The following is a 12,961-nucleotide window of genomic DNA, read 5'->3' on the forward strand; positions in this document are numbered from 1 at the left end:
GGGCGGAGTTTCAGCTACTGCACCCCTGCGTCCTACTCGTACGGATACTCGTTGTACAACTCCCTCCCCACAGAGCCTCAATGGTGCCAAGGCGCGTCGTTGTCTCGCGCGCTAGGATCTCGGGGTGCTCAGTGGCTCGGCCTTGAGCAATCGTGTGGCTAGTACTCCGTAGTACCCGTGATATTGTGTCTTGGCCGAGTCGAGAGGAGATCCCGTCATCCGAATGTATGTACGCATACGAAGTACGAGATGCTCACTCGTAGGTCTAATATTAATAGATCCTCGTCGAATGCGGCAAAGTGGCCACCGGAGACCAACTAGAGAGATGACTCGAGGAGTTGAGTGTCCCTAAATCTTGGAGGATTTCTGACTAGATCCGACTGGAGAGGCGGCTGTCACGAAAACGTGGGGATCTGATTAGAGCGGGTCGCATGAGGCGCCATGCCGTGTAGTACTCGTAGAGTGGAGTGGCCAAATGTCCCGTGCGGCGTCGCCCACCCATTGTCCGGGCCTCGAACGAGGCGCGATCGGTATTCGGTAGTAACAGTAGGGTACAGAAAACTTCGGTCAACACAAGGCCGTTGTGTACGGAGTAGGCGCAGCTTGATCTTGTTCACACACCTCGGTTGGAGTGCCATGTGGGTCGGTAACGATCAACGTCGAGGACGGGACGGGGACGAGTATGGTGGAGGTGAGTTGGATTGAGTTGAATCGAGCTGAATTGAGACAGTTGGGGCTGCCTGAGACAACATGTTGAGCGTGCTGCGAGGCGGCGAGAGCACCAAACAATGCAGTTTGCGGGATTGTTTGTCCATCCCGCGGGAACACAAGAGCGGCCGTGGGAAAGATGCTGCACTGTCATGCTCCTACCTAATGATACAGAGAAATAGATGCAAGCCAGAAATGAGCGGACAAGTGACCTCAACGGGCGCCCAATGGCGCTGGAGGATACAACCTGATGGATCATTCACATGTAAAGACGCCCATGTACGGAGTACACAGCAGAGGCAAAAAGTACCTACTGCTACCTAAGTAGGTAAGGTAGTACCCCATACAGAAGGAAGGTACTACTATCCGTGGGTACGTCTTATTAGTATCGTAGGTAGCACTTACCTCACCTTGCATATCAAGCTTTGCGGATGGAATTTGAATTTTGCTCGAAGGTACTCTATATTAGTAGTCAGTACTAGGTAGTCACCGGCGGGTTAATTTACTCCTTCCCTATTTCATACATTCGTCCGCCGACAATGTCACGGGGAGTACGAGCTACGAACTCTAGTATCTGTACCTACCAGGGATCGTACCTGCTTGCACTTGCTCGCACTGGCACCTACGAGTACTTGTCTACGAGTACGAGTACTTGCCTACTTAGGGTGGCCCCCGTTTTTGGAGATGGTTAAAAAACGTAGATAGGGTCTCTAAAGGTATTAAGATCCTTCCTGACCCCCTGAAAGAATTCGGCTGCTCAGGAGGGAATCTGCTCTGTCGAGAGCCTGTCTAACACCTTCCGCCATCTCCATAAACGGGGGTCACCCGCGTAAGTACCTTACTCCAGGTACAAATACGTACCTAGATAGTTGAGGACAACTCGGGCAAGCAGTTAGACTCCGCCATATTACTACACGTGGTACGAATTGCTACTTACATAGTATTGCGTATTTAATGATGAAACCTATCCTCAACGCGTGGGTTTAAGTAGTAGGAGCATAGTAGGCACTGTTAGTGCTAATACTAATTAATACAATAGTAGGGGTTGGCTGGGTAGCCCCGGGTCGGATTCCGGATACTCGCAACTTTAGTCATGTACGGGACGCAGCGTTGCCAAAGGTGAATGAAGTATTACTCGAGGGAGCTGTAGAGGAAGGTGTCTACTACTCTGGGGCGACAATAATAGAAGTCTTGGTAGTCACCCTATGAGTATGATAGACTGGTACTATGTAGACTGATGATAGTAACTGTAGGGTATTGTTCTAAGGTCTGGCTCCGGTCAGATGGACATATTGTTATACGCACATCCTCAGCTACCATGCTCCGTACAAAAACCTGTCACTGTGGTTCCCTCCATCACGATTCTGACCGCAAGTACGTATACATACGTATGTATTGCCAAGTCCCTTTACTTACCTGAAGGAACTTACTACTAAATATAGTAGTACTAATTTATCTAGTACCTTATAGGTGCTTATACGGCAGAGAGAGGTCAAGCAATCATAAGCACTCACCACAGCGCGTGGTGCGGTTACGAGCGCGCTCGTGAAATTCGGCCCAAATGTGCCTTGCGCCTGCCCTGTTTCCTCCGAACCAGGAAGGTACCGGGTTGTTGAGATCTGCCTGGATCTGGCAATCTGGAAATCTGGCATCCCCATCTGAGATCCCGCAATCGGCCAATCTTTGGATCTCGTTTCCGCCATCTGAGATCCGGGACTCGGTCAATTCAAACTGACCAATGGATGATTACCAAGTAATATGGGGCCAATTGTCGAGGCGGCCCAATCGCCCAATCACGCCACTTGGCATCCCCTCCGGGAACTACCTGGTACCACTATTACTTCCCCTCGGACGTACGTAGTACTAACTATTACGAACAACCGCGCCGGCAATCTGGTGTGTGACAGGTACTAGTACCTGTCACTCTGTATCCCTACTCCGGACCTGCGAGTACTGGTAGGTAACTCTGTACGTGCGTACAGTCACAACGGCGCCCAAATTTACCTAATCGCCCCATGTCCCGAGTCTGGCAACTCTGGCAGCCCAGCCAAGACAGAAACGGCCGCCCCGTGCTACGGGATTTCATCGCCGGCATCTTTTCACCCCCATCGGACAAGGACTGCCATGAATTAACTCGTATTTACGAGTAGGAGGATGTGGCCGAGTGAGTCTCGAATGACTCGACTTACAGTCGCGCTCGACTCCCCCGTGCTCCAATCCACTCGATGACGCGGCAAGCTACCTTGGGCGGACTACGGAGCAGCATTACGGGACAAACGGCACCATGGCTCCCTTCACTGGGCGTCTTTCAGTGGGAACACTGTGGTGGAAAGAGACAATTTGACAAACAGGTTGCACAGGGGATTCGGAGACCGTCAGGCCATGTTATGCACGTCGGCTATCGATCAGACGACTGGGTCCTCGGGGGGCAGCCTTGGAGGCTCAGACCAACAACCCTCCAAGGTTCCAAGCATCGAAGCCTGGTCGTACTTGTACTCCACTGCCTAGGGTCTGCTGTTAAGTCTGTCTTGGTTCTTGGCCTTTTGCAGGGTTCCTACTGCAAAGGCCAGCGGTGTTAGGACCGATGGTTCTCGCGTGGCTCCGCTCCTTGTGCCCTTTGGGAGCCTAGCTAGCCCAGGTTGCCTGCCAGGTTGCCGGTTTAGCCAAGTCATGGCTGGGGGGTACTTCGCCCTGCGTACAGAGTACACGGGTACACATGATATGTGAGATTCTTGTCCCCTATCCTCGTCCGCCGATCCCCTCATCCCACTGTCCATCATCCCGCCCTCCCAAATCCACATCTTCAACGAAGTTGGAACCCTCTATCTGTAGTTAGGTCTGTACTCCCTCCCGGTAACTCGGGGTCTCATCATACTCGCCCTCCGGTTGTCCTCATAAGTCGTTTGTGTTGCGCTCTGGTTCTACTGCGAGCGTTTCACGCCCCGACTACCACGGTGAAATCGTCCGGGAAGACCCTCCAGATCTCCAACTAATATAAGGTCTGAAAGATGACTGACTATTATCAGCCACAGTACCGAATTCTTGAGACCACCCCGCACTGGCGCCGGCTAGGTCAATCTCGTCTTTCGTCCATCGGTATGCCATTCCCCGCGCCGATGCCCTGCCAGACTGCCCCCCTTGTAAGTGTTGTCCTGTCGAGCAACACTTGGGACACGTTGTTCACGACTCCCCCGCGCAAGTGCTGCTGTCAATTTCGATATAAGCCTAATGTATGTTCGTATGCTATATCTTTGCCGAGCGTCTAGCCTAGATGACAGCCATGTACTAGGCGCGTTATATGTATGATACGCCGTGTGTAATCCACCCCAGTTGTAGCCCTGCTTGTTCTGTCCAAGGGCCATGAGCCCACTCTGCGCAACACATGCACACACACACGGACGCACGCACGCACACAGACATTCCCTCGCATACACCACACCCTTGGGGCCATCTTCCACAGCCGGGCCACCCATCTCGGCCCTAGTCAATGCTCTACTTCAAGTTCAGATCTGTCTGGGCCCCACAAGATTAGCCCTGTAACCTAATGGCTGGATCTTCAATCAGTCTGAAGCTGTTGGGCTCTGAAATTATCCCCAACCATTGCGTTATTCCTCGCTATTCACGCCACTCTCCTCGTGGCTGACAACGGGGAGCTTACGTTAAACTCAGAGCGAAGCCTGATTTGCTGATACAAGTTCAGAGAGTTAGAGCCAAGGCGACGCTCGTTTGACCGCAGTTTCCATAGCCAACTGGCCAACTTTCTCCATCAGCCCGCAGCCTCTCCACTGTCTTCCGTGCCCAGACACACACCCCCCCCTTGGAGGCCCCCTGGAGCCCCTCTCGCCGGATCATGGTCGACTCGATATAGCGCTTATCTAGGAAAACCCAAAGACTCTCACAACTCTTCAGATCCTCTTCGTGTCTCAGAGGCGATCATAGGGACTACGTGGATTACTTACCTAGCCTTGCTCAAGATGTCTGTGCTATTTACACACGTAAGCTTGATTTTTTTCCTTCTTCTCCTTACCTACTCCTTTATCTCCTGACTCTGGGTAGAACTAACAACACTGGTGCTCTCCTCAGCCCTTCCAGGAGAACCAGTTCGACATATTCGAGTGGTATCCCAAGTTCCGGTCCTGCATGCGCTACTTCCTCGATGATTCCCAGCACACCAGTGCCGTCCAGGCCGTCGCCGCCTTTGTCAACATGAAGCTCCCATACCAGAAGCATGAGGACCCCCTAAGAGCAGCCTCTAATCACCAGCCCTCGAGTTCCAACCCGGCCGCAGATCCGCACATCGTCCTCCTTGTCCCCTACATCCGCCGCCTCATTGTCACGGCCTTCGACTCGCCTGCTATCCTCCACGGCTTCTTTGGCAACGACTGGGCCGAGGGTATCGGCCCCATCCATGAGACAGAGCGCCGTAACTACCTCTTCGCCGCCAAGTCTGACCCCTGGCTCTCCGTCAAGGCCAGCTACGACATGGAAGACGGCCAGATGGTCCCCTTCCTCCGCCCCCTCCGGAACGTAACCGTCGCCGAGATTGAGGCGGCCGAGTCCGGCTGGAGTGAGTGGCTCGCCATGCAGGACTGGATGCTCGGTCCCCGGGCCCCGCCCTCACCCCCTAATGGAGAATAACATGAAAGAGGTGGCCCGGGGCGAGGACTGGGCCATCTCTTCGCAGTCGCCTGGGACTAGGTGACCAAGAACGAATTTTGACCATGGCTTTGACAGCGCACTTCGGTAAAGGGGGTTTAGGGGGTTCAGGGGGTGGTAAAGGAGAGATAGTTGTGATCGGTGGAGGGAAGCATAAAGGAAAGGACACTCAACTCTTAATAGCGGCGGCAATATTTTGCGGTTTTCTTGGGAATTGTGCGAGCACTGGTTAGGGAAGCGATAATATCCGTCGAGAAACGAAGAGCTGGACATAATACCTGCTTGCTGTCTTTAGGAAGCGAATAACACTCATGTCCATACCACCTCCTTCTGGCATTGGCGGCCCCTCAGCTGGATGAGCTTCCTTTCCACTACTCCGAAACAAAACAAAAACGGTCGAGCAAGCCAAGATTTGGGACAGTTTTCGGGAAGCTTGAATAGGTTGAAAAATCCCACTGTTGTCGTGGTCTGATACCCCCCGCCCTGGACGGGGTAAAATGCGAATACGTATATACAACACGACAGCCCTAACCCTGTTCCTTTGGGCCGCCATATGCTAACTACTACGGATACAGGCCACCCCAAACGCCCCGTCAAGACCTCCCAAAGAACCCGGAAACTATATTCCTCTGGCTGCTCTAAGACAATGCCCCGTCTCCATGGCCAGACCAAAAGGTCTCGACGCCCACGCGCCATCCCTCCTTTGCCCAAACGCCGAAAAGCAATTCAATGGACCAAGCACTTTTTTTCCTACCCCTCCACAGGGGGTCCTAGCGGTAACTTGACCGAAATCCACGCTGGTCATTATATATAACAAAGGTGTCGAGCAGGCCTCGGGCGGGATGAGCCACCCTGGATGTGCCGGACGTGCCGGACAAGGGTCGTGCCCTCTATTGGCTTGAGAGACTATCAGCAACGCATCATTCCACTTAGATCGCTTAGTTGAGGAACCCCTTGCACGCCGGTGTGCCGCAAAGGCAGGGAATACGATCCAGGCTGCCAATCTCTCGCTCGAATTTATAGTCATACGTCAACTCCTCGTCTATAATGGTTGTTAGCATTATTTAGTTCACGTGGTTACGGATCGGCGGCTTCTTGGACTTACTCATGGCAATGTCGCGCAAAGCATAGATGACGATGCGCTTGCTGCCCTCCACCTTGATGATCTTGGCAGTACAGTTGGGCATGCAACTGTGATTGATGAAGCGTGCTATGCCTCCCTTCTTGGTTGCGTCAACCACTGTACTGTCGTCGATCCGGAAGAGGTAGCTGCTGCCAATGCCGCTCTTTAGGTACCGCTTTTCACGGATCTCGGCGACTTGCTGACGGACGACTTCGCCCACATACTCGATGATCATGTCATCCTTGGCAATATTCTCCATGGCGTACAGGCCCCAGTTGTGGATGGCGGACCGCGCAAACTTGACGGGCTTCTTCCGCTTCTTGAGCTGGTTGAACTTGAACACATCCGAGTCCTGGCCCAGCGTCTTCTTCTGGTCATTGAGGTCGGCAATGTACCGGCGGTTCGTGGCCCGGTTCGCACGTGAGTTGCCCTTAGTGATGATCTTCTCGGCGGCTAACTTCGCGGGGTCCGGTGCTCCAGAGTCCTTGCCGTTCTTGCCGCGAGCCTCGCGCTCCTCCCGAGCCTTTTGAACCTTGATATGATGTGGTAGGTACTTGGACTTCTCCGAGTTGAGAATCTTGTTAACTCCCTCTGTCCGAGCACACCCAGTCGGGTTCGGTACGTAGTATCCATCGATGAAGACCGGCTTGCTGAGTCCACCGTCCGCCGAGTTGAGTTCTCGGACACGGGTTCGTTTCCACAGCCACAGCTCAGGATCTCCAATCTCCCCAATGCGGAATTTCTTCTGGAGCTTAGCCAGATCTGGGGCATCACTAGAACCCAGAATCAGACCCTGTAAGGCGGCGATATCCGGTTTGAACCCGTCGGGCAGGTTCAGAGCCGGTACCAGTGGCTTCGTGGCGAAAAGTTTATCGTTGTACTTGGCGGACAGGATCTCGTCGATAGCCGTCTCCTCCTTCGATGGTACCATCTCTTCAGGAACCTCCTCTTCCTCATCCTGCTGTGCCTTAGCTTCTTCTGCTTCTTGCTGCTTCAGTGCCTCACGTTCCTCGAACAGTTGCTTCTTCGTCTTCTTCTTCTGCTTGGGGACCTTCTTCTTGGACGCCTTGGCGGCAGCAAGCAGAGGGGTCTGCGAGCGGGACAGGCTGCTGTCGAGTTCCTCAACAGTCTCCACTTCAGGTGTCATGTCCTCAGTCGCCTCGCGGTCTCGTAAATCGCTCTCGATGCGACCGATCTTGACACCAAAGAGCTCTTCGTCCGACTTCTTCTGCCGCTTAAGGGCAGTTTCGATGGAGGCCTCCAATTTTCGCTTCTTGGACAGAGATCCAGCAGCCAAGCTGACATCTGTCATGGAATCCTCCTCCCCTGGTCCCCAGGAGCCAAAGTCATCCTTGGAAGCTTCATCATCGGTACTCATGCGACTTTGAGGCCGTGACACAGGTTCCTCGCTATCCCGAGCGGCCAATGCCCGTATATCGCTATCCTCTTCGGATTCTACATCACTATCCATGCTCTTGAGACGGTGATGAAGAGAGCGGAAAGTATGCCGCTTCTCAGGAAGGCGCTTTCGTGCGAAGGGATCGATGAAGGCCGGCCGATGGGACTGGCTGCTGGCCTTCGCCTTGCGTATCCTCGGGAGCGCATTGACAGCCCTAGGCCCGAATCCTGGACGGCCGGTCCGCCGTTCAATAGGGTCCGAGCGAGGGTTGGGAGTCCCAACTCGGGAGCTCTCGTTGCCGTCATCCAGAACGAAGTCATCCTCTGTATCCTCTCCCTTGTCGAGGTTGAGGTTCTTTCGTTTGGTGGCATGGTTGGCGGGCGCGAGAAAGTCTTCGAGTGATGGGGCAGCCACTTGGGTCCTGATGTGCCGGATCAAATGCTCCATCATCTCTCGGCGGACAACCTCGACGGCCTCCATCACCGGATCAAAGTTCTTGGCCCGCTGCCTCCTCTCCTCCTCAAGGTCCGCCTCATCTTCGCGACGTCTGCGTTCCTTCTCTTCATCCCTCGGTCGAGGAGCTGGCCGATGCGACCGCTCTGGGCTGCGGCTGGAAGCTCGTGGTTGAGGAGAAGCGCGTGTGAGTCGAGGCAGGCAAAGCTGCATAGATAAATCGTAGTTGAAGAATTCGGTGTGGTTGACAGCACGGAAACATCTCTCCGCCTCTGATCGGCCAGTGAAGCTATTACCAAAAACGATATAGTACCCAGTCCTATCAAGGCGGATATCCTCGAACGCATAATTCTTCAGGCGTCTCTTCATGTGCGGCACAATACTTGTAAGCAGAGGCACGCTATCGCAAGGGACAAAAAGGTAGGGGTCGTTGGAGAGTTGCGAGGCAAGGCTCTGAACCTCGACGGCTCCGGGATGCGCTCGCGGCTGTGTGGGGATAGACGGCTGTTGCTGGCTTTGACCTGGCGCTGGCCTTTGAGCAGCAGGACCTTTGGGGGCTGTTGGGGGTGCCCTTACGAAGCCCGCCGAAGGTGGACCTGGAGTCGAAACTGAAGCTGGAGTTGATTTGGGCCCGGTTGGAGGACCCTTAGGCGCGTCCGTAGCCTCTTGTGCCTGCTTCACCTTCTCCTGCTTCTGCCTGTCTCTCTTGAGGTGCTCCTCGAGCATGCGTCGACTCTTGCGGCCTTCGGGGTCGTACTCCACTCGAACCAAATCTGCGTCGACCTTGATGCCACGAGCCCTGACGGCTTTCCGCGCGGCATCAATCGCAGAGACGAGAGGACGGTCCGGACGCTTAGAATCACGGTAGCGAATCGTTGCGAAGCCCAGATAGCTCCCTGTATCAGGGTGCATTTTATTGCTGCTCTCGGCAATCTCGCCAAATGTCGCAAACACAGCTGTCACCTTGTTGAATGGAACCAAAGGGTTGTACCTGGTGACGACGATTTGGGTTGGAGGCCCTGGGCCTATGGAGGTCTTTGGATCGTAGGGGTAAGGCCTGATGTTTTCAGGTGCAGGTCGCAGTCGCGCTTTGGGCAAATAATAATCGGTATTGATGTATCCAAGACGGCCTCCTGGCTTATCCAGCCTAGGATCAGAAGGGGGGGCGTCATCGTCCTATCCAAATATTAGCTCCGAGTTCACACACAGGACACGACGCGCCCCCCCTCCCTTGGGCCGGGGTGGATATATTGTTTGTACGTACCAATCCGAATTCCTTATATATGGGTTTCGCAGACCGGCTCACGTTCTTATTACGGAGTCGTTCGAGGAGTGGGTCAAATGTGCATTTGACACCCTTGACTGAGGGGAATGAGTCCCGCGCAGGGACGCGTTCGATGGTGGCGGGATTGCCAGAGGTGAGGCTATGGTTCATGGATGGTGGGGTACCCTGAGATGTTTGTCTCGCGGCACGGTCGATTGACGCGGAGGGAGGCATGTCTGCCTTCGAGGGTCCCGCAGTAACGGACGACGATGGCGAATCTTTCGATGGCAGGGGAGTGGAACTCGCAGTAGGATAGCGAGAGGTCGCGGATGTCGCGGCAGGTCGCGTGCTGAACACAGACGACGCTGTGCTGGCGTGCGAGCTTGTGGAGTCGACTGTACCCGGTATGTCTCCTGGGGGAGAATCGTTCTCATCGACGCGAGCCTGGACATGAGCGAAGGGGACATCTGATGAGGTGCGACCGTGGGAGGACGCAGCACCGTTTGGCCCCAGGTCAGAGTCGGCAGGAGGGTATCGCGCAGGGTCAACACTGTCAGTCTTGGGCCTTGAAGGCTCCCGATCCCCCCGACCCTCGGCTTCTGCCCTGACCTTGGGGGCGGTAGGGAAGAACTGCGCGAAGCCCGGGGCAGATGGAGGACGAGTCATCGTGGTCGATGGGCTCTTGCTATCTCTTCCGCCGCGCTCCAATCATGGTATCCCGCGATAGAGGCTCAAGGGCGGGCGGCGATCGGGTTCTGTGGCGGCCTGGAGCGACGGTCGCGGCGCTGGCACGCGCTCGATCAAAGTCCACGCGACCGAGGAGCGGACGACTGAGCAGCGCTGCAGCGCCGGGAGATGCTCATTCAAGACGGTGCAAGAGGCCCAGAAAACGCGTGAAGGGGGTGGGGAATGAAAAGGCGACGGATATGCGACGTGCGCCGTGTCCACCGGAAGCAGAATTGACGTGATGTTGTGAGAAGCAAATGGATGCGGTGGCAGGGTGAGAAGTGAAGTCAAAAGGTTGGTTGGCAAGCCAGTGACCACAGGGCATGCTCAGCCACACCTGCCAGCGCTCACTATAATTCTCAGCCACAGAAGCCTCGTGCACGAGGCCATTTAGCCCATGCCTTCTGTGGCGCCCCTAACCGGTTGAGTTTGAGTTTGGCCACCAAACTATCCTAGGCGTGACGGCAAGCTCATTAGTATCAAGCTATATTTGCCAAACTCGCTTGTAGACAAGATAGTTTGTGTATACTCCGGTTCATTGAATACACAAGATAAAGAACGTCTCAGAGAAGTCTTAGCCCAAGCCATGCTGTATTACTAAACCATTCATCCATTACCAAAACTTGCGGTTGCATCAGGAACACTTCCATCTCGATGCCTCCAAGACAAAACATAAAGAAGGTATGCATATCTGGCTGCTATCCATAGCGCCAACCAATATCCATAGTCCTGCAACGCCTTACACCTTTGTTTGTTTATTACGCATAGTGATGTATTCATATCCTAGAACGCCAGCATGTCCTTGAAAACACATCAACTCAACCATTAGAAGTCGAGCTTGAGTTCAAAATCTTCATCATCCTCGTCTCCGAGCAAGGGTGGACCGGTCATCGGAGGTAATTCCTCGTCATCGTCGTCATGGTCAAAAATCGACATGAACTGAGGGCGGGGCCTATCAACATGTCCGGCGCTAGCTCCCAGACCAGCTCGCCGAGCACGAGCAGGGGTAATGGTAAGATCCGACTCATCATCCCGAAGAACTGGAGTCTTAGTGGCGCGGGCTGAAAATGATGGCTGACTTTGAGCCCGCGAATAGATCGCGGAAGATGCCGACTTTCCCTTGTTGTATCCTAAGGTGGTTCTCGAGGCGATATCAGCGGCACCACTTCCAGCAGAGGGAGTCTTTGCTCGTGGCGCAGGTCTGGATGCTCTTGGCCCCTGAAGAATGGAGCTCAAGGGCCTCCTTGCGGGTGCGGCCGGGGGAGTTGGGCGAGTCACTCGCTTTTTGTGAGTGTCTGTGGGAATCGATAAGGCCGCCGCAGCTTTCCTTGACCTGATTGTCGAAGACTGCATAGGAGGGCAATTCTCCCTGGTCTTCCTGGCCGTTTTTGTCTCTGCAACTTTGGGGGCTTCAGCCTTCTTTTTGAGGAGTTTGCCCGATTCAGACACATCGGCAATGTTCCAATCAAGCTCCTCTAGGTCTCTCTCATTCCTCTCCACTGCCTTGTCTATGACTGCCTTCATCTCATCATTGAACTTCTTGTCCTGTCGGGATACTCCGTGGTCGTCGATGGGGTTGATAAAATGCTCGTAAAAGCCGCGGAAGAGGTTCTCATTCTTCAGCCCTTCCATCGACAGTCCCCCGGGGGGGAGAATGTCTGACTCATAAAGAAGGTCAGCAGGTCGAGGCGGGGCATACTCGGGCTCTTCCCCATCATCGAGATCCTCCTTTTGGTCGTTCTTAACCTCAAGCTGGAGAGAGGACTTTGGCTTCGGTTTCAGGGCTGTCGGCTGCTTAAGCTGCGTCTTCTCGATATCCTTGACAATACTCTTCACTCCGCCACTCCGGTCGGTTCGGGCCTTGGCATTCGTAGTCTTCGCCCCAAGGGGGGCGCGAGTTCGTGGTTCTATAATTCACACGAGTTAGCCGTGTTATGCCCACCTCGGGCCTGGAGCTGACTTACCCATTGGTGTCGTCATGCCCTTCCCTTTGGTCATCATGATTTTATCGTTGCCTCCGGGTCTTGTACCGCCAAGACCGGCCTTGCCAGCAAAGGCAGTTGGTGCATTCTCATCGTTCTGGCCCGGCCTGAGTGGTGTCCTGGGATATCGAGCGCCTGGGGTCTTGGGTTGTTGCTTCCTCGGAACCTGGTGACTGTGTACCAGGTTCTCCTGATCGCGATGCGCAGCCAACATGACTTCCGCAAATCAATAATATTCCCGAAAAATGCGGTCTCAGTGTTCTCTGGTTATGTTGTTTCTCTTATTATCGGCGAATTTGATGGTTGAAATCATTTCGTAGTTGAGTTCAGAAGTTGGACTGGAGTGTTATAAATGGTCCGTGCGACCTCTGTTGGCAGGGCAACGCCCACCTAGAGGCTGGGGCAACCTATCACGCGAAGGTATGAATACCGAGCGGCATCCAGCAGCCACCGACACAAGCCACAGGCGGTGCAGTTTCTAGGTTGCTGTTAGCGTGGACCCCGTCGTGGAGGGGCACTGAGCCACCGACTTCTCCCCACCCGTATCCCTTTTCCCTGACCTAACCACATCATCCCGCAGTGCTTGTGAGACTATCGCAAACGCAAACCGCCCAACCTTAACAACTTCCCGCTCCCGACATTCCACACAG

General features: G+C 54.3%; 3 protein-coding genes across 3 annotated transcripts; 1 reads left to right on the forward strand and 2 right to left on the reverse strand.

The window, feature by feature from the left end:
• Positions 1–4,682: 4,682 nt before the first annotated feature.
• Positions 4,683–5,346, forward strand: ACO1O0_009297 (uncharacterized protein; the record flags this gene model as incomplete). Its single annotated transcript, XM_083198646.1, has 2 exons — positions 4,683–4,688; positions 4,801–5,346. The coding sequence occupies 2 exons, from the start codon at positions 4,683–4,685 to the stop codon at positions 5,344–5,346; spliced, it is 552 nt and encodes a 183-aa protein (XP_083046381.1).
• Positions 5,347–6,302: 956 nt separating this feature from the next.
• SET1 (histone methyltransferase SET1) lies at positions 6,303–10,269 on the reverse strand (the record flags this gene model as incomplete). The annotated part of the gene is made up of 3 exons (XM_083198647.1): positions 6,303–6,406; positions 6,470–9,515; positions 9,604–10,269. The coding sequence occupies 3 exons, from the start codon at positions 10,267–10,269 to the stop codon at positions 6,303–6,305; spliced, it is 3,816 nt and encodes a 1,271-aa protein (XP_083046382.1).
• An 885-nt stretch (positions 10,270–11,154) lies between these two features.
• On the reverse strand, positions 11,155–12,525 carry ACO1O0_009299 (uncharacterized protein; the record flags this gene model as incomplete). The annotated part of the gene is made up of 2 exons (XM_083198648.1): positions 11,155–12,236; positions 12,294–12,525. 2 exons carry the CDS (start codon positions 12,523–12,525, stop codon positions 11,155–11,157), a joined length of 1,314 nt encoding a protein of 437 aa, XP_083046383.1.
• Between the last annotated feature and the right edge of the window lie 436 nt (positions 12,526–12,961).

This window comes from Amphichorda felina, assembly GCF_050947745.1.
Source record: "Amphichorda felina strain 45539 chromosome Unknown scaffold_9, whole genome shotgun sequence".
NCBI lineage: Eukaryota > Fungi > Ascomycota > Sordariomycetes > Hypocreales > Bionectriaceae > Amphichorda > Amphichorda felina.